The 24,887-nt window shown below is 43.5% G+C and overlaps 1 protein-coding gene across 2 annotated transcripts in view; it reads left to right on the forward strand.

The window, feature by feature from the left end:
- Positions 1–13,165, forward strand: part of LOC132828135 (tyrosine-protein phosphatase non-receptor type 22-like) — a 98,737-nt gene extending 85,572 nt beyond the window's left edge. For both annotated transcript variants that reach the window (XM_060845050.1, XM_060845051.1), the window contains 6 exons: positions 418–445; positions 1,452–1,490; positions 2,560–2,648; positions 5,674–5,704; positions 9,162–9,242; positions 12,510–13,165. In XM_060845050.1, the coding sequence (XP_060701033.1) occupies positions 418–445; positions 1,452–1,490; positions 2,560–2,648; positions 5,674–5,704; positions 9,162–9,242; positions 12,510–12,571 (330 nt within the window). In that variant the 3' untranslated portion in view covers positions 12,572–13,165. The remainder of the gene's footprint in view (positions 1–417; positions 446–1,451; positions 1,491–2,559; positions 2,649–5,673; positions 5,705–9,161; positions 9,243–12,509) is intronic.
- The last annotated feature ends 11,722 nt before the right edge of the window (positions 13,166–24,887 follow it).

Raw genomic sequence — 24,887 nt, forward strand, 5'->3', positions numbered from 1 at the left:
CTCCAGAACCAGGTCACACTCACTTATTGGCCTAGATTTAATTAGCTATCACCTGGTTACCCACTGTCTGGGCTCCTGCATTTTATTTATCAGTTTCTCTATAACCTTGGCCCTCCCTTCTCCTACACAACTCCTCCTCTTGTTTGTCTGTCACCTTTATTGCTCTGACATGCATTGTTTAGAAATCCCGCTCTAAACGTTCCTTCCTTCCTGCTTCTCCCTCAGCCTTCGTAAATGTTCCCTCCTGCAGCTTATCTTCGAACATGAAACTGTACTTTCTCCGCACCTGACCTCTCCTAACCGGTCTATCAGAGCAAGATGAATGTTGCTGCTTCTGGGAACTGTAATTCATTTCACTGCATTGTCAGAAAATCAATTCACTAAAGTTTATGATTCATTGCACTGTGTCTTTTTCAGAGTTTAAAGTTGAGAGCTTTTAGATTGGGTGAGTGTTTCAAGCTAATGGTTTAAAATACTTTTAATGTTGTAGACAGTTAATTTATGTATATTTTCTTTTTTGACGTTACTCTTTTCAATTTGAAAACTACATTTATTGATCGCTAATTAACAATTCCTGGAATTTCAGTAACTATTAGTCAAGTACTTCCAGTAACTATTAAGCATCTCATCATGCAGGAATGTGGTAACTGTTAACCATATGAATAATTCTAGTAACTAGAGTTATATAGTCATTATCCCACAGCAGGAAGTCACACAATACCTTAGGTCCAGGCTAGTAGCCATGGAACTGTTTGGGATTTCTGATCCATCTTCCCACATATCAGATTAGGAATAAAGACTTACTTCCACATGGGATTTTTTTCTTTGAAATTTCAGTCAGCTTTCTCTGAGTAGAGTGAGAGGAGCAGTCACAGCAACTTCCAGACTCCATCATCTAGAAGGACAAGGGCAGCATCCGCATGGAAACACCACAGTTAAAAGTTCCCTTCCAAGATGTGCACCATCCTGACTTGGAAATATGTTGCTGTTCCTTCCCTGGACCAAAATCCTGGAAATTGCTCCATAACGGCATTGTGGTGTTCCTATATCACATGGACTCCAGCAGTTCATGAAGACAGCTCACCAACACCAGCCCCACCACTACCTCAAGGGCAAATGAGATAGGCAGCAGATGGCACACCTGCCAGAGATACCCACAACAGAAGGATTAATTTTCAAATGATAACATGGCATGATTGTTGTATTTTGGAAAATTTAAGCACATTTGTTGTCACATGAATTAGAAAATTCATAGTCTTGAACCTTTTTTATGTCACTGTTCATTACAGCTCCCGCCATCTTAATTTTTAGACAATCAAATATTTTGGAGAGGAGTGGAATGGATGAGATTGGATCCGTGTGGAAGATCAACTAGTGTCTGCAAAAATCTGGTGTTTAAGTCATTATTTTTCTTTTGTCCATTCACTAATAGATTTTTCTTTCTCCTTTAGAAAGAAAATGTGACACATTATCACTTCCAAATGCAATCAGTGAGTATTATTCTCTCTCCTTTTGTGCATCTCCTCAACACCCTTAAATAAAAGTTAGCAGTGCTCAATTACTCTGATGCCGATTCTCTCCCTGTGTCATGGAATAAGACCAGATGGACTGCCCAGTATTAACCTGTACTAGAAATGACAATGGCACAACCTGCCTCGTCAACCCTGCCAAGGCTTCTTTACTAACGTTTGGGAACTTGTGCCAAAATTAGGAAAGTCGTCCTCCAGGTCAGTCAAGTAAACGCCTGACCCAGTCAAACTCGGAGAATCACACCTTACAGATATTGCCCCAGCCTCTCTCATCATTATTCTTGGATGTATCCTGCCCCACTAACAGGACAGACTCAACAGAAATGGCAGCGCAGTGATATGCCATTGGGAAGGAGTTGTCGTGGGAGTCCTCAACATTGATTTGGGATCTTATGAAGTCTCGTGGCATCATGTCAAACATAGGCAAGGAAACCTTCTGCTGCTTATTACCTCCCCAAGTAATTTTTGAAACAGCACTCCTTCATGTTGAATATCTTTTGGAAGAGGCACTGGGGTAGCAAGGACACAGCTTATACTTTGGGTCAGGAACTTCTATGTACATTACCAAGATTAGCTCGAGTATGAGTGTTAACTGAGCCAGTGGTGGAGAGGTATGAGGTGTGGTGTGGGATGAGAGAAGACACACTGATCGCAAACACTGGTCACTGTTATGTTACATATCTGGGGAGAGAGTACCAACTGAATTCCCTCCTTTCTCTGTGCACTCACTGGTAGGATATGAACTCAGTCACAGAATGTCTTCACTGAAACTCATCAAATGATCCTGTTTCTCAGCAAATGTATATCTGCAGCATAAAGAAATTAGAGAAATACATAGTGGGCAGTTGTGAATGGTTTTAACCAGTCAGCTGCGTCCACAGTTGAAATCCATATCCAGGAGATTCCTTGATGATGTGTCCTTGTGTATAGTATCTCCCATTGTGTGTTCGGGTCATTCCAGGTGATTCACATTTATGACTTTCTGCTTTCTTGTTTCTTAAGCATGACTGTCTCCTCATTTCACCCGCAGCCTTGCCCCAGTCTGGACCACTTTCATTACCTGAGACTGACAGCTCCAGATCATTAAACGATTCCAACAAGCCTTTTGCAAGGAGCAAGGTGAGGAAGTTTGTCTGTCCCGTAACCATGTTTGATCTGTGTCTGTAGGGGACACAGTATTGGGGGTTTATATAGGTCAGTTACATTATGTGATAATTAACTGACATTTTACTTTCTGCATCCTTTGTTGAGGTTTTACTTTCAAAGTAATTTGTGACAACAAGCAGAACTTGGGGAAATAGTTTTGAGGCAAAAACAGAAACTCGGCAGCATCTATGGAGAGAAAACTGGCCTTGTGCGATGCAAAGGTTACTTGCTACTTCTCAGCCTAATCCTAACATTGCCCAGGTCATGCTGCATTTGAACATAAGAAGTAGGAGTAGGCCTTTAAGCCTGCCCCATCATTCTATAAGACCATGGAAGATTTGTACCAGGTCTCAACTCGTCTTTTATACTAGCTCCATATAACACTCAAATCTGTCAATCTCCTCTCTAAATACATTCAGTGATCTAGCCTCCACAGTTTTCTGGGGTACAGAATTCTAAACATTCACTATCCACTGAGAGAATACCTCCACATCTCAGTTTAAATGACTGTCCCCTTATTCTGTAACTGTGTCCCTCACCGACGAGTGGAAATATCTTCTCAACATCGACCTTGTCAAGACCCCTCAGAATCTTGTATATTTCAATAAGATCACCCTTCATTCTTTTGAGCTCTATTGAATGAAGGCCAAACCTGTTTAGTCATACTCGAGAAGTCTACTCCTTTATCCCAGGGAGCAGATGGGGGAACTGTCAGAATGGAAGTATGGCTCCTTATCTCCAAAGGAAGCCTGGTTGAAAGCTCCTGTCAGAAATGAAGAGCTCTCATGCATCCCAAAACAGAATGGGCGGACTACGAACTGCATGAGACTGCCATTCATAAAATCCAGCCTAGTGTTTCAGGACAAAGACCTTTCACTGGAAAGATGGAAAAGATTAGTTAGAGAGTAGCTCATCTCTTACATCATTCTGTTTGTGATGAAGGACACCTGAGATGTTAACTCCATTTCTCTCTCCAGCGATGCCGCTGGATTTGCTAATGATTTGTTGTACAGGGAAGGGTCACACAACCTGTCATAGCTTGGCTAGCTGTTTGACAGAGCTATTCAAATCAATCCTTGCTTCCTCTGACAGTGCTGCTGTTTTTTCTTCAAGCTTCATCTGTGACTCTTATTCCTGAACCGCTTTCACAGCCATTTCACACCAATTCTCTGCATTTCATTCATTCTATAAACTGAATGTGCAGAACCTTTTAGCTCCAGCAGGTGGCATCTGTATTAGAGGAGCATGTTCCACCTTAGGAGTTGTAGTGCAGATACAAGATAAGGCTATTCAGCCCCTTAATTTAACTGTGCCATTCAGTGAAATGGTGGCTAATCTATAGCACAGCCCCTTTTTATCTGCCTTTCCTCCATATCCGTCGCTAAATATCCTCACTTATTTGAAAAATTCAGGTTTTTAGACCATCAACCATATAATGAAGTCATTCCTGATGAAGGGCTTATGCCCGAAACGTCAAATTTCGTATTCCTTGGATGCTGCCTGACCTGCTGTGCTTTAACCAGCAACACATTTTCAGCATAAACCATATGAGCAGACATAGGCCATTCAGCCCATTGGTTGTGCGCCATCATTCAATGTAAGCATGATTGATCTGATAATTTTCAACTCCATTTTCCTTCCTTATCCCCATGCCTTGCTGGAAAACTGAACAGCTATGGTCCCCCTCCTTTAAGGAAGGATACATTATCATTGAAGGCATTCCAGAAAAGGTTCATTAGGTAGATTCTGAATGTGGAGCCACTGTCTTATTCCCTCACTAATTCAAAACCTGTTTATCTCAGCCTAGAATATGTTTAATGACCCAACCTCAATAGCCTCCATAGATGAACAATTTCAAAGATTAACTCCCTCCCACCCCCGGAGAGAAAACCTCCCCCTCATATCTACCTTAATGTGCAACCCCTTATTCTGAAGATGATTCTCTCTAGGCCGTGACTCTCCCATCGAGGGGACAACTTGTTTGCACCTACCCTGTCAAGTTTCCTAAGAATGCTGAAACAGAAATTGCTGGAGAAACTCAGCACCTCTGGAGAGAAAGCAGAGTTAGCATTTCAGGTCCAGTGAGCATTCTTCAGAACATCCAATAAAATCTTGTATGCTTTAATAATATCTCCTCTCAGTTTTTTAATTTCTAATGAATACAGGCTCAACTCACTCAACCTCTCCTCATATGACAGTGGCTCCATATCCAAAATAGACCGAATAAACCTTTTCTGGAATGCCTCCAATGATAATGTATCCTTTCTTAAAGGAGGGGGCCCAAAACTGTTCAGTCATCCAGCTGTGCTCTGAACAATGTCTTGTCTCGTTTTAGTGAAACTTCCCTACTTTTATATTCCATTCCGTTTGAAATAAGGAGAGTTCCAAAATTCCACACTCCTTTGTGGTTAACAACTGCTTCCAAACGTTGTTGCTGAAAACCTAGCTCTGCATAAACCTTTTGAGCCACTCTTCAGAATTCCCTCAACCAGAGGAAACAGTTTCCCACCCTATCCAAACTCATTCTCGTTTTAACACCTTAAGCAGATCACATGTAAATTACAACCACCATCCTTAATTAATCAGGTTCTCCAGTTTAACCTCCCTAACCACACTGTGGGTGCACTTACACCCACAATTCAAGGCTGAGGCTTAACCACCACCTTCAAAAAGAGTAATTAGGAGTGGGCAACAAAGATGGGTCTTGCCAGCAGTATTCACATCCTACAGAAGAATAAAAAAGCTCTACCGAACCAGCACTCGTCAAAGAGAGAAGCAACTAAACCCCTAAAAATGCACCGACATAGAGTACAAAGTCATTCTTAGTTCTCATGTTGGTGGTGGAGTCTAGCGGGTTACAGCTTGTTGTCTTGCTCCCTAGATTAGCTGCTACAATGGTTGAATTGGCAATAGATCTGGTGTGATTTGCAATAATACACCAGCTTTTCTAAAGAACCTTTTTATGATTATCTTTCTTTTTCTCTTTGGCTGTTTGCAGAGTTTGAAAATTCTCCGAAGTATGAAAAAATGTAAGTGGAATTATCTTCAAACAATCACTTATGAGGAAAAGCATCATGGAATCACACAGCCAGGAGGCCATACTATCCATCACGACTGTGCCACCTCTTAGAGAGCTGTCCAATTAGTGACCCTCTACTATGCTTTTGTCATTGCCCTGAAAATGTTTTCCTCCTCCAGTATTTATCAAGATCATAAAATGTCAACTGTGCTAGACAGGAGAAACTAACAGAGCACCAGACAGGCTCACTTTAGAAGCATTCTGTAAATCTGAAGTCAGCATTAATCTGATCCAATCCTGTACTCTTAATTGTATTGTCCATTTTGCACTCTATCTCAACAGAAGCTTGGTGATTACGTAGTGTGCATGTGCGCTCAATGTTAGCTGTTAACTCAACAGGTGATTGTAAGATTATCTCCTGTACAAACTGGCTGTTTCATTTGCAGTGCCTCAGACTCTTAACGCTGAGTTTGAAGGTTTGGGTTCAAATCCCTCTGCACAAAACTCCACACTGGCACCTTCATTGCAGGACAGAGGGTGTGCTTCACAGTCAGAGGTTCCTTCTCTCAGATGAAGCAATAAACCAAGGCACCATCGGCCTGCTCAAGATCCCAGAGCACTATTTGGAAAAACACAAGGGGTTTCCCACAGCTTCTTGGCCACAATTTGGGGTCTCAGCTGATGTTAATTAAACAGGTTACCTGGCTATTGTCGAGATGCTGTTTGTGGGATCTTGCTGTGTACAATTTTGCAGGATTTCCCGTATTTCAACAGAAGCTACACTTCAACAGTGCTTCATCAGCTGTCATTTATTTTTACTTTACCTGAGGTGGCGAAAACGTCATTAGGTCTGTTACTGAGAGCAATTTGAGAAGGGTAATTATAGCACATTAAATTCATTTATTTTTCTTTGAGGGAGGGAAGTAGGATTCACTGGCTTGACCAGCATTTGTAACCCATCCTGAATTGCTACTTCAACTGAACAGCTTGCCAGGCCCTATTGAAGTAGATTAGATTAGATTACTTACAGTGTGGAAACAGGCCCTTCGGCCCAACAAGTCCACACCGACCCGCCAAAGCACAACCCACTCATACCCCTTACCTAACACTACGGGCAATTTAGCATGGCCAATTCACCTGACCTGCACATCTTTGGACTGTGGGAGGAAACCGGAGCACCCGGAGGAAACCCACGCAGACACAGGGAGAACACGCAAACTCCACACAGTCAGTCGCCTGAGTCGGGAATTGAACCCGGGTCTCAGGCGCTGTGAGGCAGCAGTGCTAACCACTGTGCCACCGTGCTGCCCACGAACCAACCATGTTATTTGGATCTGGAGTCACATTTAGACAAGACCAGATAAGATAAGCAGATTCTTTCTCTAAAGGACATTAGTGAATATTTTACAACATTCGATGCTAGTTTCATGGGAACCAAGATTGAGACTTGCATTATATTCTGGATTTATTCATTGAATTCAAATTCCACCGGGTACTTGGGTTTCTGGATTACTAGAGCTGAAAATGTGTTGCTGGAAAAGCGCAGCAGGTCAGGCAGCATCCAAGGAACAGGAAATTCGACGTTTCGGGCATAAGCCCTTCATCAGTGGAAAGTGTGTCCAGCAGGCTAAGATAAAAGGTAGGAAGGAGGGTCTTGGGGGAGGGGCGATGGAGATGTGATAGGTGGAAGAAGGTTAAGATGAGGGTGATAGGCCGGAGTGGGGTGGGGGCGGAGAGGTCAGGAAGAAAATTGCAGGTTAGGAAGGCGGTGCTGAGTTTGAGGAATTCGAATACAGACCATGGCCTAATGGTATTAATGCTGGACTATCAATCCAGAGATCGAGGTAATATTCTGGGGGACCTCGGTTCAAATGGCAGATGGTAGAATTTGAATTCAATAATAATCTGAAAATAAGAGTTTAATAATGACCACGAAGCCATTGCTGAACCCATCTGGTTCACTAACGTCCTTCAGGGAAGGAAATCTGCCATCCTTCTCTGGTCTGGCCTACATGTAAATCCAGACCCATAGCAATATAGTTGCTGGGCAATTAGGGATGGGCAATAAATGATGCCGAGTGACACACACATCCTGTGAATGAATAAAACAAAAAGACCAATGACATTACCACTGTGCCTCCATCTCCCCTGCATTACTGCTTCACATGAGATACAGTCAGTTCTGCTATAACGCAATAGTTCTATTCCCGTGCAATCCCGTGTTATAAGAAAATCGCATAATAGCAGCACCATTTAAACTAACGGGGCTGGAATTGTGTTATAACCAATACATGCTTTAAAACTTCGGGCTTTAGAAACCCAATTTGTCAGGCGTGTTACAGTGAATTGATGTTAATGAAATGAGTGTTACAGCAGAATGACCTGCAGATAAACCAAATCTAGTGAAAGTTTATAATATATCATCATCTGTAGCTCCACTGAAAACAGTTTGCAATAATGCTCTACTTAGATAAGTTTCATCATATTTCCACCGACCAGAAACATGGAGGTTGATTATTATGTAAATCAGGATTATTTAAATCCACAGTCAGTATTTTCAGACACTGAATCTAGATTTAAGGCAGATGCTGCCTGTACTCTATTGAAGGAGTGCTACATTGTCAGAGGTGCTGTCTTTCAGGTGAGACAAATCGAGGCCTCAGCTGCAACATAAAAGATCCCATGGCATCTAAAGAAGAGCAGACCATGACTGTTTGTCTCTGTCCACAGATGCCACCAAACTTGTTGCATTTTTCCAGAATTTTCTAGTTTTATTTAGGGGAGTTCTTCCCACTGTCCCATTATCCCTCAATCAATATCTGTACAACAAATTACTTGTTCATTTTCGCAGTGCTGTTTGTGGGATCTTGCTGTGCAAAACCTGGCTGCTCAGTCACCCATTCAATGTTTTACATTCCAACGATGACTACTCTTCCGAAAATATCTTCTTGACTGCAAAGTGTTTTTGGCCATCCTCGAATTGTCAGAGCTGGTATATAAATGCAGTATAGTTCCTTTAAATATTAACTATTAATTCATTTAGCACTGGTTAGCACTGCTGCCTCACAGCGCTAGAGACCCGGGTTCAATTCCCGACTCAGGCGACTGTGTGGAGTTTGAACATTCTCCCCGTGTCTGTGTGGGTTTCCTCCCACAGTCCAAAGATGTGCGGGTCAGGTGAATTGGCCATGCTAAATTGCCCGTAGTGTTAGGTAAGGGGTAAATGTAGGGGAATGGGTGGGTTGCGCTTCGGCGGGTCGGTGTGGACTTGCTGGGCCGAAGGGCCTGTTTCCACACTGTAAGTAATCTAATCTAATTTTGTGAAGGAATGTATTTATCCGCCCGCAGGTAGGCAGTATATTTCATCAATCTTTTAATCAGAAATCTGAACTTACCAACAAAGACATTGCAACCAAACCATTGGAATGTGTGTTAACCCTTCTTTCCATGTCTCTTTGTGATTACAGCCATAACCAGTGTTCCAGCATTGTCCAAGGCTTCAGAGAGTGAACCAAGCACAGAGCACAGTCGCTCATTTCTGAACTTTGGTGAGTTTATCAGTGTTTACTGAGGCTGATATCTGGCACCCTTCACTCTGAGCAGATGGTTGTGGTGTTAGATTATCGGCTGTAACGGCTATGGGTCCGCATTCAACCCTCTAATTGTTATGATTCAGTTGGGATACATCTTCCACTCTCCATAATCCATTCAATAAAATCACCACTGATCTGATTACTCCCCAGTCCTGCCTACCCCAGCAAATTTTCACTTCCTTGCTTAATAAGAATCTATCTAGATCTGCCTTCAAAATATTTAAGGACACTGCTTCCATCACCTTTTCAGGGAGAGAGTTCCAAAGAGTCACAACCCTACAGGAGAAGAAACATCTATGTCTCAAATGAGCAATTCCAGATTTTTAAGTAACTACCCTGGTTCTAGAATCTTCCACAAGAGGAAACATCCTCTCCACACCTACCCTGTCAAGAGTCTTCAGGATTTTATGTTTCAATTATGTTGCCTCTTATTCTTCTGAACTCCTAAGGCTGCAATCCTATGGGGTTGGTTAGCTCAGTTTGCTGGATGGCTCGTCTCAAACGTAGAGTGATGCCAAAAGCATGGGTTTAATTCCTGCACTGGCTGATCCAATCAATGAAGGACTCTCCCTCTCAACCTCTCCCTGAACCTGAAGCGTGGTGGCCCTCAGGTTAAACCACGGCCAGTCACTTCTCCCTAATGACAGAGAAAACTAAATGGTGACTTGGCTTTATGATCCTAACCTGTCAAACCTTTCCTCATAGAGAAACCTGCTTATTCCAGGTATTCTAGAGTCATGCATAATGGAAACATACCCTTTGATCCAACCAGTCCACTCCAACCCATGTTCCCAAATTAAACTAGTCCCACTGGCCTGCACTTGGCCCATATCCCTCCAAATCGTTCCCATTAGTGTACTTATCCAAATGTCTTTTAGACATTTGTAACCATACCTGCACTCACCACTTTTTCTGGCAGTTCATTCCACACATAAACTACTCTGTGTAAAAAAAAAGGTGCCATTTATGTCCTTTAAATATTCTTAGCTCACCTTAAACATAAAGTCTAATAAACCTTTGCTGAACTGTTTCCAATGCCTTTGCAGCCTTCCTTAAATAAGGTGATCAATAATGTGCATCGTACTCAAGACACAGTCTCACCTATGCCCTGTATAATTGAAGTATAATCTACTTTTACTCAATTGTCCCAAAGTAACAACATTTTCTATTAGCTTTCTTTCTTTGTAGATTTGCCTCCTCCTTATTTCATCACCTCCTCCAGCCATGTAACTGATCAAGAATCCTAGAATCACCCAGCTCAGGCATCCTGTGCCTCTCCCATTCCCTTTAATCCACCATTGTAGCCTTAGAATAGTTTTTTAAAAAAAACAACCTGTTTGAGACATGCAGGATCCTGAGGGATTTTGACAGGAAAGAGTATTCTGTCTTGTGGAAGCAACTGGAACTAGTTGTTACTGTTTAAAAATGTGATCACCCATTTAAGACAGAGGTAGGCAGAAATTGTTTTCTCTCAGCAGGTCATTCGGCACTGGAATTCTTCCTTAAAAGGTGGCAGCAACAGAATGTGTGAATACTTTTAAGGCACAGTGGGTAGTTCTCAATATGGGGTGAGAGGTTATTGGATTAGGCAGGAATGTGGAGTAATTAGATCAGCCCTGATCTTATTAAATGGTGAAGCTGCTAATTGATATGTATTTTAAGATGTTCCTTAAAACCTGCTTTTTTTCATCCAAAGGTTTGGTCATCTTTCACAGTATCTCCCTGTGTGACTTAAGGGCAAACATTGTTTCATAACATTCCTGTGAAGTGCCTTGGGAAAGCTTTACATTAATTAAAGTGTTATATGATAAGGTGTGGTTAGAGTATATGTCAATAAAAGATTGTTGAGCATTGTGTTTGATAAACATAAACTATGATTTCAAAATGTTGGAAACAGCCTTGATCTTGTGAAAGGGATCAGGGAAACATAAATGCAGAAGTAAAAGACCAGAAGAAGATCAATGAATCAAATGGTTTCTCAAGTCCAAAGTCAATATTCACTTCCTATTCCTTGCCTTAAACAAAATGCAGAACCATGTTGTTGTAAAGTTATAGTCATATGTTAAGGAAATAATTCTTCCCTTTAATTATTTTGGGGATCTTTGCAGTTTCATTTCTGACTTGCTTATAATCAGTGAGGCTAGCTGGTTTTGGTTCGGCTGCAGTCTTACTGAGAAAGTCAAGCAAGAATCTCAATATCACAGAAAGCATGAATGTAAACAAACTCAGTTTCTCCAGTTTTTCTGATCACAGATTGAATTTAGTTTTCTTGATGAAGGGCTTATGCCCAAATCATCAACTCTCCTGCTCCTTGGATGCTGCCTGACTTGTTGTGCTTTTTGACTCTGATCTCCAGCATCTGCAGTCCTCTTTCTTTTAGTTTTCCAACTGTTGGGCCATGTTTGGGATCCCAATATCAAAGACTCTGTTCCGCAGCGTTAATAGATCTTCTAATACACAGAAGGCAATTGACTCTCAGTGACAACTTACCTTGTGTACTAGTGTAAATGGTCTGATTTCTAAGGCAAAGTTTTTAGGCCCAAGTCAGAGGGTTGACTTTTGCACATGCTATATTTTTGAAAGGTCCACATGCATTTTTGATCTGGGTCCTGAGAGAAATCCAAAACCATAAACTGTAGTAATGAACAATGAATAATTAATAATCACAACATGGTCAGTTTTTCAAAACCACTTTAATATTTTGAATAAATAACAAAAATTACATGTAGGAATGTTTAAACACTTCATTACGAGTATTAAAATTGATTGTTTTTATACATTTACAATGAATTCAAATCATTAACATCTCTGGGAATGGGCAGAGATTCTGAAATGTTGGAATTGTGATCCCTGAAAAACTGTGGTCAACATGTAGGTAAAGTATATGCAAAATTATGCAATTTTAAGCCAATATTCATTGGTTAGCTTTACATGAAATTAACTGTTACACAAATGTATAGAGTATTGATCAATGAGAATGTGAAACTTGCTACATTGCAATGAACGTCAAAGATTAATTGAAACACAATCTAGAGAAACACACAGGAGAGAATGGAACAGAAGTCTGTGCTGATAGTGAGATGAGGTATGGTGGGGGAATGGGAGAATGATAGTGAGATGAGGTATGGTGGGGGAATGTGGAGCAGAGACAGCAGTTGAGCACAACTGGACCTGCACTTTGCTGTGAATATTTTGTAATGCTAAATTGTTTATTTATTATAGGTTTTAAGAGCCGCTTTGTGAAACCCAAAGGACCAAGAAATCCTCCTGAAGACTGGGTCTGACACAGCCTCCTCTGTGAAATACCCACACATCCTGAAACCAAATGGGACAAAACTCATTCCTTGGGATCAGGCTCGCCTTTTGATTTAATTGGTCTTCCACAGGCTGCATAATTCTTCTTAGAGGAAAGAAAAGGATTATTCCTCTCCTTTTAAAGGGAGGAATGCACGACTGAGTGAGATCACATTCTCTGAGATGGTGCCCTTCCAAGCTTCGCTTCCCCACAGTTTCTCTCCTGAGTTCCTGAACAGCGAAGGATTCTGTGCCTCGCTGAGGAACAGTTTCAATAACTCAGGATCACAATCAGAAGTATTCACATTGTTGAATCTTATAAACTTGAACTGTTGCACCCTTTGAAAGATCAATGGCTCATTTGTGCTTCTCCTCTGTAGAAGCACTTGTACATGATTAAGGAAATAATCACACACTGAAAGCAGGATATGTATGTGCATCTACATGGCAAAAATACAGTGAATGACAGGTTTACATTTGCAGAGTTAATCCTTTTCTACTGACAGGCAATGTCTTTATCTACCATTTGTATATTTTCAATGGGTTTGGAGATGAATTTCTCATAAATATATTTAAAATCCAAAGTCTTAGTGGAAGCTTCCTGTGATTTGTATTTTCATTAGGGTTTCCCGAAATCACAAACAAGAGCAATGCAGACCCAAAGACAGTGTGCTTTTTAAAACAATTATTCCTGGATGTTGGTATCGCTGACCAGGCCAGAATTTATTGTCCGTCTCCAAACTGCCCTGAAGAAAGTGTTTCTGAGCTGTCTTCTTGAACTACAACAGTCTATGTGGTGCAGAGGCAGCTACAGTGCTGTGAGGAACTTCCAAGGTCCTGACCAAATGACGCTAAAGGAATGGCAATATATTTCTAAGTCAGAATGGTGAGTGTTCTTGGAGGAGAACTTTCAGGTGGTGGTTTTCTTTTGTACCTGCTGCCCTTGTTCCTCTAAGTGGTACAGGCTGTGGGTTTAGAAACTGCTCTCAAATAAGCTATGGTGAGTTGCTGCAGTGAATCTTGTAAATGGAACACACACATACCATCACGTGTCACAGCGGAGGATGTGAATATTTAAGCTGAAGTGACTGCCAATCCAGTGCACTGCTTTGTCCTAGATGATGTCAAGCTTCTTGAGTGTTGTTGGAGCTGCACTCACTCAGATAAGTGGGGAGAATTCCATCACACTCCTGATTTGTGGACAGGCTTTGGGGTGTCAGGTGGTGAGTTTTATTTATTGTGGGATTCCTAGCCTCTGCCCTGCTGCTATAGCTAGACTATTTACAGAACTAGTCCAATTCAGATCTGGTCAATGGTAACCCCCCAAGATATTGATAATGGGAGATTCAATGATGATAATACCCTAAAATATCAAGAGTCAATGGGCTGAGGAGTGGCAGTTGGAGCTTAATTTAGAAAAATGTGAGGTGCTGCATTTTGGAAAGGCAAATCAGGGCAGGACTTGTACATTTAATAGTAAGGTGTTTGGGAGTATTGCTGAACAAACTTGGAGTGTACGTTCATGTTTCCCTAAAAGTGGAGTCTCAGTAGATAGGATAGTGAAGGCAGCATTTGGTGCACTTGCCTTTATTCTGGATGTAGGTTTGCTCACTGAGCTGGAAGGTTCATTTCCATTTGTTTTGTCACCCTACTAGGTAACATCTTCAGTGGGCCTCCGGGTGAAGCACTGTTGATAATTCCTGCTTTCTATTTATATGTTTGGGTTTCTTCGGGCTAGTGGTGTCATTTCCGGTGATGTCATATCCGGTTCTTTTTCTCAAGGGGTGGTAGATGGGGTCTAACTTGATGTGTTTGTTGATAGAGTTCTGGTTGGAATGCCATGCTTCTAGGAATTCTCGTGCATGTCTCTGTTTGGCTTGTCCTAGGATGGATGTGTTGTCCCAGTTGAAGTGGTGTCCTTCTTCATCTGTATGTAAGGATACTATTGAGAGAGGGTCCTGTCTTTTTGTGGATAGTTGACATCTGGACTAGTCTCCTTACATACATGACATGGTATTTCAATTGAAACTCTATCAACAAACACATCAAGTTAGACTCCATCTACCACACCTGAGAAAACGGAAATGACATCACCACAGGAAATGACAAAACCAACCCAAAGAAACCCAAATATATAAATAGAAAGCAGGAATTATCAACATTGCTTTGTCTGGAGACCCACTGAAGATGTTACCTAGTAGGGTGACGTAATGTCTGGAAATGAACTTTCCAGCTCAGTGAGCAAACCTACATCCAGAACCTTAACGTGAGCTACAAATCTTCTCAACTCTTGCCTTTATTGGTCAGAGCATTGAGTACAGGAGTTGGGAGGTCATGTTGTGGCTGTACAAGACATTGGTTAGGCCATGTTTGGAATACTGCGTGCTATTCTGGTCTCCCTGCTAAAGGGAGGATATTGAGAAACTTGAAATGGTACAGAAAAGATTTACAAGATGTTGCAAGGTTTGGAGAGTTTAAGCTACAGAAAGAGGCTGAATAGGCTGGGGCTGTTTTTCTTGGAGCATTGCTGAGGGGTGGCCTTATAGAGGTTTATGAAATCATGAAGAAGGGCATGGATAGGATAAATAGACAAGGTGTTTTCCCCAGGCTAGGGAACAGCAAAACTAGAGGGTGCAAATTCAAGGTGAGAGGAGAAAGAATTAAAAGGGACCTAAGGGGCAACATTTTCAAACAGAGGGTGGTGTGTGTATGGGATGAGCTGCTAAAGGAAGTGATGGAAACGAGTACAATTACAACATTTAAAAGGCGTCTGGGTGGGTATATGAACAGGAAGGGTTTAGAGGGGTATGGGGCAAATGTTGGTAAATGGGACTAGTCTGTTTCCGTGCTGTACATCTCTATAGCTCTACGACAGAGGTTTGATGAACTCTTACTGGAAATGGCCATTTTCTTGCAGTTGCATGGTGCAAATGATGGGGAAAGAGTGAGCAGAGTGAATCTACTGCAATAGTGGGGCGTGAGGATATAAATCAAGAGTAGTTGCTGGATATGATTGTCAGGTTCATGAAAATTTCATCTAATTTCTGAAATGTGACTTCATATTCCTGATCATTATACTGATGCAATCTCTGATTTTCAGATTTGGAGGCATGCTCATAAGACACACTGATGTCAAAATTCATTCAATGGATTTTAGATGAATAGACAAAGTCTTCAAATTAACTTACACAATGTCTGTTGGGTTTGATACGGCAACTGATTGTTTTATAACCACAGTTGAACAATGGGTTATGTGGTCACTAGATGGAGCCATCAAAGCATAAAAGCTTTGCTTCACAGACTGTAGGAAGAATGAGGACATTGGTTTGAGGAACACAGAATTAAATAGGCATTGAGTTCCAGAGCAGTTAATGAATGTTTATTCATAATTTTACGTTGGTTGTTTTTAATACTAAACATGAGAAAAATTGCTTTTCAAGTGAATGATCAAAGCACTCACAATAACCATCACCCTCTCGACTTCACACTGCCTGGAGAGTAGCAGGCAGTGTATCCATCATCCAGTACAGGATGAGAAGACATTTCCTCCAGTTAAATACTGGGAAGAGTGAAGCCATTATTTTCAGCCCCCACTCCAAACTCGAATACCTAGCTACCAAACCCATCCTTCTCCCGAGCAACAGACTGTCGTCAGTCAAGTCAATCTTGTCATAACCTTGGTGTTACATTTCATCCCAAGATGAGCTTCCAATCTCATTTTGCCACATACTACTCTCTGCAAACCTGAGGTCATCTGAAACTCTGGTGTCCATGCCTTCACTCACACCAGGTGCTGGTTCCCTATCACTCCTGTGCTCACTGACCTAGAGTGACTCCCACCCAAGTAATGTCTCCACCTTCATCTCGAGTGCTCTTGAGCAGGGCTGAGTCCATCTCAGAACCCACTGAATCAAAGTGGTAGCATTGCACCTCACTGGGGTAAACACATTGAAACTTAAGGAGAAAGTGAGATCTGCAGATGCTGGAGATCAGAGCTGAAAATGTGTTGCTGGAAAAATGCAGCAGGTCAGGCAGCATCCAAGGAACAGGAAATTCGACGTTTCGGGCATTAGCCCTTCATCAGGAGTCCTGATGAAGGGCTTATGCCCGAAATGTCGAATTTCCTGTTCCTTGGATGCTGCCTGACCTGCTGCATTTTTCCAGCAACACATTTTCACCACATTGAAAATTAAGCCCTGCTATTTATTCCTGCAGTTTTATTGAGGAGGCAATGACCTAGTGGTATTATCTCTAGACTATTAATACAGGAACTCCGTTAGATTGTTAGAAAAAGGAAATATGCCATCCTTACCTGGTCTGGTCTACACGTGACTCCAGACCCATAGCAATGCGGTTGACTCTTAACTGGGTAATTATGGTTGGGTAATAAATGCTGGCAGAGCCAGAGATGTCCACATCCCATCAGTGAATTTTAAAGAGACATCACAAAAATCAAAGATTTTATAAAAGTCATCAAAACTCCCCAGTTTGAGACTTTTAGACCCAGGTTGGGACAGAAAGCATGGACCAGGTTTTTGTGCCACCTGTGGTAGTGTCACTATTCCAGGACCAGGAGGCCCAGGTACAAGTCCCATCTACCCCGGAGGTGTGTAATAACATCTCTGAACAGGGTTAATTAGAAAAATGGATGAAATTAAAATAGATAATTTATAAGGTGAAGATGGGGTAGTGGAGTAAGAGGATAGGCTGAGATGTAACCCAGAGACAGAGCAAGAATTACAAATGAGCAAACAAAGGTATAGATGTTAATAAGTGAGGGAAGGAGAGAAGCTGATAATGGGGACAATGAGAGATGAAGATGGGTTGATTGTGCTAAAAGCAGGCCATATCCTGATCGGGAGAAAGTGAGGACTGCAGATGTTGGAGATCAGAGTTGAGAGCGTGGTGCTGGGAAAGCACAGCAGGTCAGGTAGCAGCAGAGGAGCAGGGGATGGGTAAAGGGTGTTTAGGCTCTAAAATGTCTGCAAGTTTTCTGTTTGCCTGAGAGAAGGAATTCCCATGAGGATGCGAAGGTTGCATGACCAATGGACGGGAGTTGGGGGGGGGGGGGGCAGAGGAAGGGTGTAGGAGATCATGTGATAAATCCCCAAGAAATATGTCCAAATGAATCTCCCTCCGATTGATGTCAGAGCTCAGACCTGGAGTGGGATGTTTAGCAGTGCGACTTCAAATTCACCTTCCTGCCACTATCTTATAATCCACAAGAATCTAATAATTTCTGTCTCAAATACAATTGACTAAGCATTAATGATATCTTCGATAGAAAATACTGACTTCGACAGAAAATATACTGAAATTGGAAGGCTAGCAAAAAGATTAGCTTGGCCCTGGCGCAGGGTGACACGCAAATTCAGGAGGGTGAAAGTGAGGACTGCAGATGCTGGAGATCAGAGTGGTGCTGGAAAAGCACAGCAGGTCGGGCAGCATCTGAGGAGCAGGAAAATCGACGTTTCGGGCAAAACCCTTCATCAGCCCGATTTTTCTGCTCCTCGGATGCTGCCTGACCGGCTGTGCTTTTCTAGCACCACTCTAATCTTGACACAAATTCATGAAGCATTCCATACTTTAGGGCCCTTTTATGGCACAGTGGTAGTGTCCTGACCAGGAGGTTTGGATTCTAGTCCACCTGCTCCAGAGGTGTGTATTAACATCTCTGTACAGGTTGATAGGCAAAATAGGGAAAAGTAGAAAATGCTAAAGATTCATCATGCTTTTGAGTGAAGGAACGTCTCCATCTCAGTACTAAATGGCCAAGCCCTAATTCTGAGACTGTGGCCTTATGGTCTGGATCCTCCAGCATCCACATTAAGACCCTTAATTAGCCACCAGCAGACTTTCATGACTCTGCAGGGACTGTTCTGTTAGGTGGGTTGTGCAAATATTAACAGCACAACAAACACTCCTTCTGGATTTGGGTTTGCTTATTGAGATGGAAGGTTCCTTTTTGGACATTTTGTCACTATACTAGGTAATATCTTCAGTGAGCCTCGGATGACACACTGGCGGTGTGGGCCACTTTCTACTTACGGAAAGACACTCCTTCAGCACAACACTCCAGTGTCATACTGAGGGAGTCTTATACGGTAGGAGGTATCTTCCTTCTGTTAAAATGTGAAACTTAGGCACTATTTTTTCCGTCAAGTGAGTGTAAAAAGATCTCACGGCACTATTTCAAAGAAGGACAAGATGTGGAGGTGCTGGTGCTGAACTGGGGTAAACCAAGTTAGAAATCATACAACACCAGGTTATAGTCCAACAGTTTATTTGGAAGTGCAAGCTTTTGATGCTACCTGAAGGAGCAGCGCTCCGAAAGCTTGTACTTCCAAATAAACTGTTGAACTATAACCTGGTGTCGTATGATTTTTTTCAAAGATGGACAAGAGAGTTATCCCTGGTGCCTTTGTTAATATTTATCCCTCAATCAACATCACAGAAATAGATTATCCACTCATTAACATATTGCTATTTATGGGAGCTGACTGTGCATTTTCTACATTATATCAGCGACTATACCTCAAAAGTACTTCAATGGCTGTTGGGGTGTTCTATGATGTGAAAAGTATTATTAAAATACAATTTTTTTTGTTAGTGCAAAATACTTTAAAGGATCATAGGAGACTGAGAGGTGACATTGCAGAGGTTTGTAAAATCATGGAGGGCATAGATAGATTAAATAGACAACGTCTTTTCATTGGGGTGGGGGAGTCCAGAACTAGAGGGCATAGGTTTAGGGTGAGAGGGGAAAGATATAAAAGGGACCTAAGGGGCAACTTTTTCACGCAGAGGGTGGTGTGTGTATGGAATAAGCTGCCAGAGGAAGTGGTGGAGACTGGCACGATTCCAGCATTTAAAAGGCACCTGGATGGGTATATGGAAGGGTTCAGAGGGAAATGGGCCCAAGTCTGGCCAATGGGACTAGATTAGGTTAAGATACCTGGTCGAGTTGGACTGAAGGGTTTGTTTCTGTGCTGTACATCTCTATGACTCTATAATTGTTATAATGCAGAAGTCCACTTGGTCCATTGCATCTACATCAACGCACTGAATGAGGGTAAAGCCATTCTCTCACCTGAGGGTCAGACAGCATCCATGGAGAGAGAGCAAGCCAATGTTTCGAGTTGAGATTGTTTGATGAAGAGTCCTCTAGACTCGAAACATTAGTTTGCTCTCTCTCGCTGGATGCTGCCTGACCCACTGTGATCTCCACCATGTTGTTGTTTTCAGTACAGATTCCAGCAGCTGGAGTCATGTGTTTCTCCATTTTCACACTTGTTCTCCATACGTCTGCACATTATTTCCATTTAAATAATCGTCTCATGCCCTCTGAAACATCTTAATTGAACCTGCCTCCCCACACCGCAACTACTCACTGTGAAAATGTTTTTTTTGCTTCTTTCGTAAATCATTTTAAAATGTCAGTTTCTTATGTTCAGACTTTCTATTAGCTGTGTCTTTGTCTAAACAGGGGAACCTCCACATGTTGCAATGGAATGTGGATGCCAAGGCGCACACTAAAACTTCCACACAAACACAATGTAACACAGAGGTGCTTGGAAATACAACAGCAAAAACGAATTCTAAAATGTGACTCTTAAAAAATGTCAGTGGAGCTGAAAACCTAGAAATGACCACTGGAGACCAAAGTGGAGGGCAGCAGAGAGAGGGGTGATCTCAGCTGAGGTGGATGACAATGTCAGAGATTGATAATAGATGAGCTACAATGGGTTATCCCATTGTTAAACACATTCATAAAATGTTGGTGGAAAACAGACACAAGTCTGTGATACTGACGTGGCAGACCATGTGAAGATTGTGCAAGACATATGTGTTTGACGTACCATAATAGCAGGCAGGGCAAGCTCACCTCCCTGAAACTGGCCAGGGTTTGGGGGCGACTTGTTCCCACACTGATACGATGGGTTCTGAGGTAGCTGGAAAACTCTGCAGACTCTACTACATGCAGAGCTTTGGATGGTTAGCTGGAGGACTGTGTACTACCACCAAGCCTGACTCGGTCCCTGCATATTCCCCAGACAGGCTCTCAATCTGCGTAGCACATTGCACCTTCTCAACTGAACCTCCTCCATTCCAGCCAGCCACAAACCCACGGGTTGGCAGAAATGGTGGATCTTTTCAGAGGTGCTTTGAGTCTGAGGAGAAGCATTTGCTTAGTACTATTGTCATTGGGCTAGCAATCCAGAACTCAGGTCATGGGAGATGGTGAAATGTGAATTCAATAAAAGTATTTTAGATTAGATTAGATTAGACTTACAGTGTGGAAACAGGCCCTTCGGCCCAACAAGTCCACACCGACCCGCCGAAGCGCAACCCACCCATACCCCTACATTTACCCCTTACCTAGCACTACGGGCAATTTAGCTTGGCCAATTCACCTGACCCACACATCTTTGGACTGTGGGAGGAAACCGGAGCACCCAGAGGAAACCCACGCAGACACGGGGAGAACGTGCAAACTCCACACAGTCAGAGGCCTGAGTCGGGAACTGAACCCGGGTCTACAGGCGCTGTGAGGCAGCAGTGCTAACCACTGTGCCACCGTGCCGCCCACTAAGTTAGTTAAAAAGCTGACCATTAATCAGTCAACATGTAGAATTAGAATCCCTACAATGTAGAAACAGGCCTTATGGCCCAACAAGTCCACACTGACCCTTGGAAGAGTATTCCACTCAGACCCAATCCCCTACACCTATTACTTTACATTTCCCCAATTCACCTTGCCTACACATCCCTGAACACTACGGGTAATTTAACACGGCTAATTCACCTGACCTGCACATCCTTGGGTTGTGGGAGGAAACCGGAGCACCCGGAGGAAACCCACGCAGACACGGGGAGAATGTGCAAACTCCACACAGACAGTCGCCCGAGGCTGGAATTGAACTCAGGTCCCTGGTGCTGTGAGGCAGCAGTGCTAACCACTGAGCCACCCCAGCCAGTTCACTGATGTCTTAAAAGAAGGAAATTTGCTGTCCTTACACAGTATGGGCTACATGTGACTCAGACTCACCAACAACTCTCAGCAGAGCAAACGGACAATTAGAGCAGGGCAATAACATTAAAATAAGGAAAATGCCTTTCACGAGACAATGGTATCATCCCTACCTCTGAGCCAGAAGGTCCAGGTTAAACCCCATCATCTTCACAGACGTCACAACACATCAGAATAGATAGATTAAAAACATCTAGAAACAAGGATAGTCTAGCAGCAGTTGGTCATTTGTCCTTTGAACCTGCTCCCCCATTCACTATGATCACAGCTGATCAACCAACTCAGTCCCCTGGTCACATTTTCTCCTTGATCCCTTTAACCCAAATAAATGCACATCCCATTAACAAATTTTTAAAAAGGCAGAAAGGGACTCTCAATCACACAGTGCAGAAGAAACCCTTCAGCTTATCCAGTCTGTACAGCCAAAAATACACCAGTACCTACAATACAGTATTCCCCCCTACCCTCGGGGGAGAGGTTTCAAGACCTACCACGAAAGCCCAAAAATGTGGATAGGAGTGAACCAATTCATTTCAATAGGAGATTTACCTTCCCAGCAGCCCCTGGTCCTGGAAGGTTTCCTAGAATATGTTCAGGCTGCGGTAAACCATGGGTAACGGAAACTATCGGAAATAATTTCACGGATATGGAGGTCGCCCTGTACTGCCACTTCCCTGCATTACATCCATAACCTGGACTGTTATGACATTTCAAGTTTCTTTTATTTCTTTTTGGGAATTGGACATCACTGGCCAGGCCATCCTTGCTCAGGGCAGTTAAGAGTCGACCACATTACTATGGGTCTGGAGTCTCATGTCAGCTTGACCAGATAAGAATGGCAGTTTCTTTTCTTAAAGGACATTAGTGAACCAGGTGGGCTTTTCTGACAATTGACAATGGGTTGATGGATAGACTCCTAACTCCAGATGGGAGAAAGTGAGGACTGCAGATGCTGAAGATCAGAGCTGAAAAATGTGTTGCTGGAAAAGCGCAGCAGGTCAGGCAGCATCCAAGGAGCAGGAGAATCGACATTTCGGGCATAAGCCCTTCTTCAGGAATGAGGACTGTATGCCAAGCAGGCTAAGATAAAAGGTAGGGAGGAGGGACTTGGGGGAGGGGCGTTGGGAATGCGATAGGTGGAAGGAGGTTAAGGTGAGGGTGATAGGCCGGAGAGGGGGTGGGGGCGGAGAGGTTGGGAGGAAGATTGCAGGTTAGGAAGGCGGTGCTGCGTCCGAGGGTTGGGACTGAGATAAGGTGGGGGGGAGGGGAAATGAGGAAGCTGGAGAAATCTGCATTTATCCCTTGTGGTCGGAGGGTTCCTAGGCAGAAGATGAGGCGCTCTTCCTCCAGGTGTCGTGTTGGCATGGTCTGGCGATGGAGGAGGCCAAGGACCTGCATGTCCTTGGCGGAGTGGGAGTTAAAGTGTTCAGCTACAGGGCGGTTGGGTTGGTTGGTACGGGAGTCCCACAGGTGTTCTCTGAAACGTTCCGCAAGTAGGCGGCCTGTCTCCCCAATGTAGAGGAGGCCACATCGGGTGCAGCAGATGCAGTAAATGATGTGTGGAGGTTCAGGTGAATTTGTGACTGATATGGAAGGATCCCTAGGTGCCTTGGAGGGAAGTGAGGGGGGTGGTGTGGGCGCAAGTTTTGCATTTCCTGCGGTTGCAGGGGAAGGTGCCGGGAGTGGAGGTTGGATTGGTGGGGGGTGTGGACCTGACGAGGGAGTCGCGGAGGGAGTGGTCTTTCCAGAACGCTGATCAGGGAGGGAAGGGAAATAAATCTTTGGTGGTTATATATAATATATATATATATATAAATATATATGCAGGTTCATAGCTCCTTGGAAGTGGAGTCGCAGGTAGATAGGTTAGTGAAGAAGGCGTTTGGTATGCTTTCTTTTATTGGTCAGAGTATTGAGTACAGGAGTTGGGAGGTCATGTTGTACCTGTATGGGACATTGGTTAGGCCACTGTTGGAATGTTGTGTGCAATTCTGGTCTCCTTCCTATCGGGAAGATGCTGTGAAACTTGAAAGTGTTCAGAAAAGATTAGATTCCCTACAGCGTAGGGACAGGTCTTTCAGACCAACCGATCCTCCAAAGAGTAACCCACCCAGACCCATTTTCTCTCTGACTAATGCACCTAACACTACAGGTAATTTAGCATGGCCAATTCATCCTAACCTGCACATCTTTGGATTGTGGGAGGAAACCAGAGCAAACCCACGCAGATATGGGGAGAATATGCAAACTCCACACAGACAGTTGCCAGAGGCTGGAACTGAACCTAGGACTCTGGTGCTGTGAGGCAGTAGTGCGAACCACTGTGCCACCATGCCCATAGGGAGAGGCTGAATAGGCTGGGGCTGTTTTCCCTGGAGCATTAGAGATTGAGGGGTGACCTTATAGAGGTTTACAAAATCATAAGGGGCATGGATAGCATAAATAGACAAAGTCTTTTCCCTAGTGTCAGGGAGTCCAGAACTGGAGGGCATAGGTTTTGGGTGAGAGGGAAAAGATATAAGAGAGACCTAAGAGGCAACTTTTTCACGCAGAGGGTGGTACGTGTATGGAATGAGCTGCCAGAGGATGTGGTGGAGGCTGGTACAATTGCAACATTTAAGAGGCATTTGGATGGGTATATGAATAGGAAGGGTTTGGAGGGAGATGGGTCGGGTGCTGGCAGGTGGGACTAGATTGGGTTGGGATATCTGGTCGGCATGGACGGGACGGGACGGACCGAAGGGACTGTATCCATGCTGTACATCTCTATGGCTCTATGCTGCCAGACCTGCTGAGCTTTTCCAGCAATTTCTGTTTTCTCCCTAAATTTCTGCAAAATGCCCCACCTCAGGCAACATCCTCTTCTGCACCCTCTCCAGTACAACCTCATCCTTCCTGTGCTGCAGTTACCTGAAAGGTTGACCCTTCGTGGTCCCAGTTGGTTCACAGAGGGATCTCCAGAAGACACTTGCAGTTGGCTCCAGCCAGACCACTTCACCTGCCTCACCCAAGATGGCGCCTGGCTGGTGACACCGTCCTTCAGATTCGACCCCCTTTGCCTCACCCAAGATGGCGCCTGGCTGGTGACACCGTCCTCCAGACTCGACCCCCTCTGCCTCACCCAAGATGGCGCCCGGCCGGTTTCCCCACTCCTTAACTTACCCCTCCCCCCACCGCAGGCTCAACAACCCGCTAGACGTCATTTCCGGCGGGCTGCCCCGCTTCCGGCGGCCGTGCAGCGGTGCACGCGCCACTCTGTCCGGCCGCCACTTCCG

This window comes from Hemiscyllium ocellatum, chromosome 26 (genome assembly GCF_020745735.1).
Source record: "Hemiscyllium ocellatum isolate sHemOce1 chromosome 26, sHemOce1.pat.X.cur, whole genome shotgun sequence".
Lineage (NCBI taxonomy): Eukaryota > Metazoa > Chordata > Chondrichthyes > Orectolobiformes > Hemiscylliidae > Hemiscyllium > Hemiscyllium ocellatum.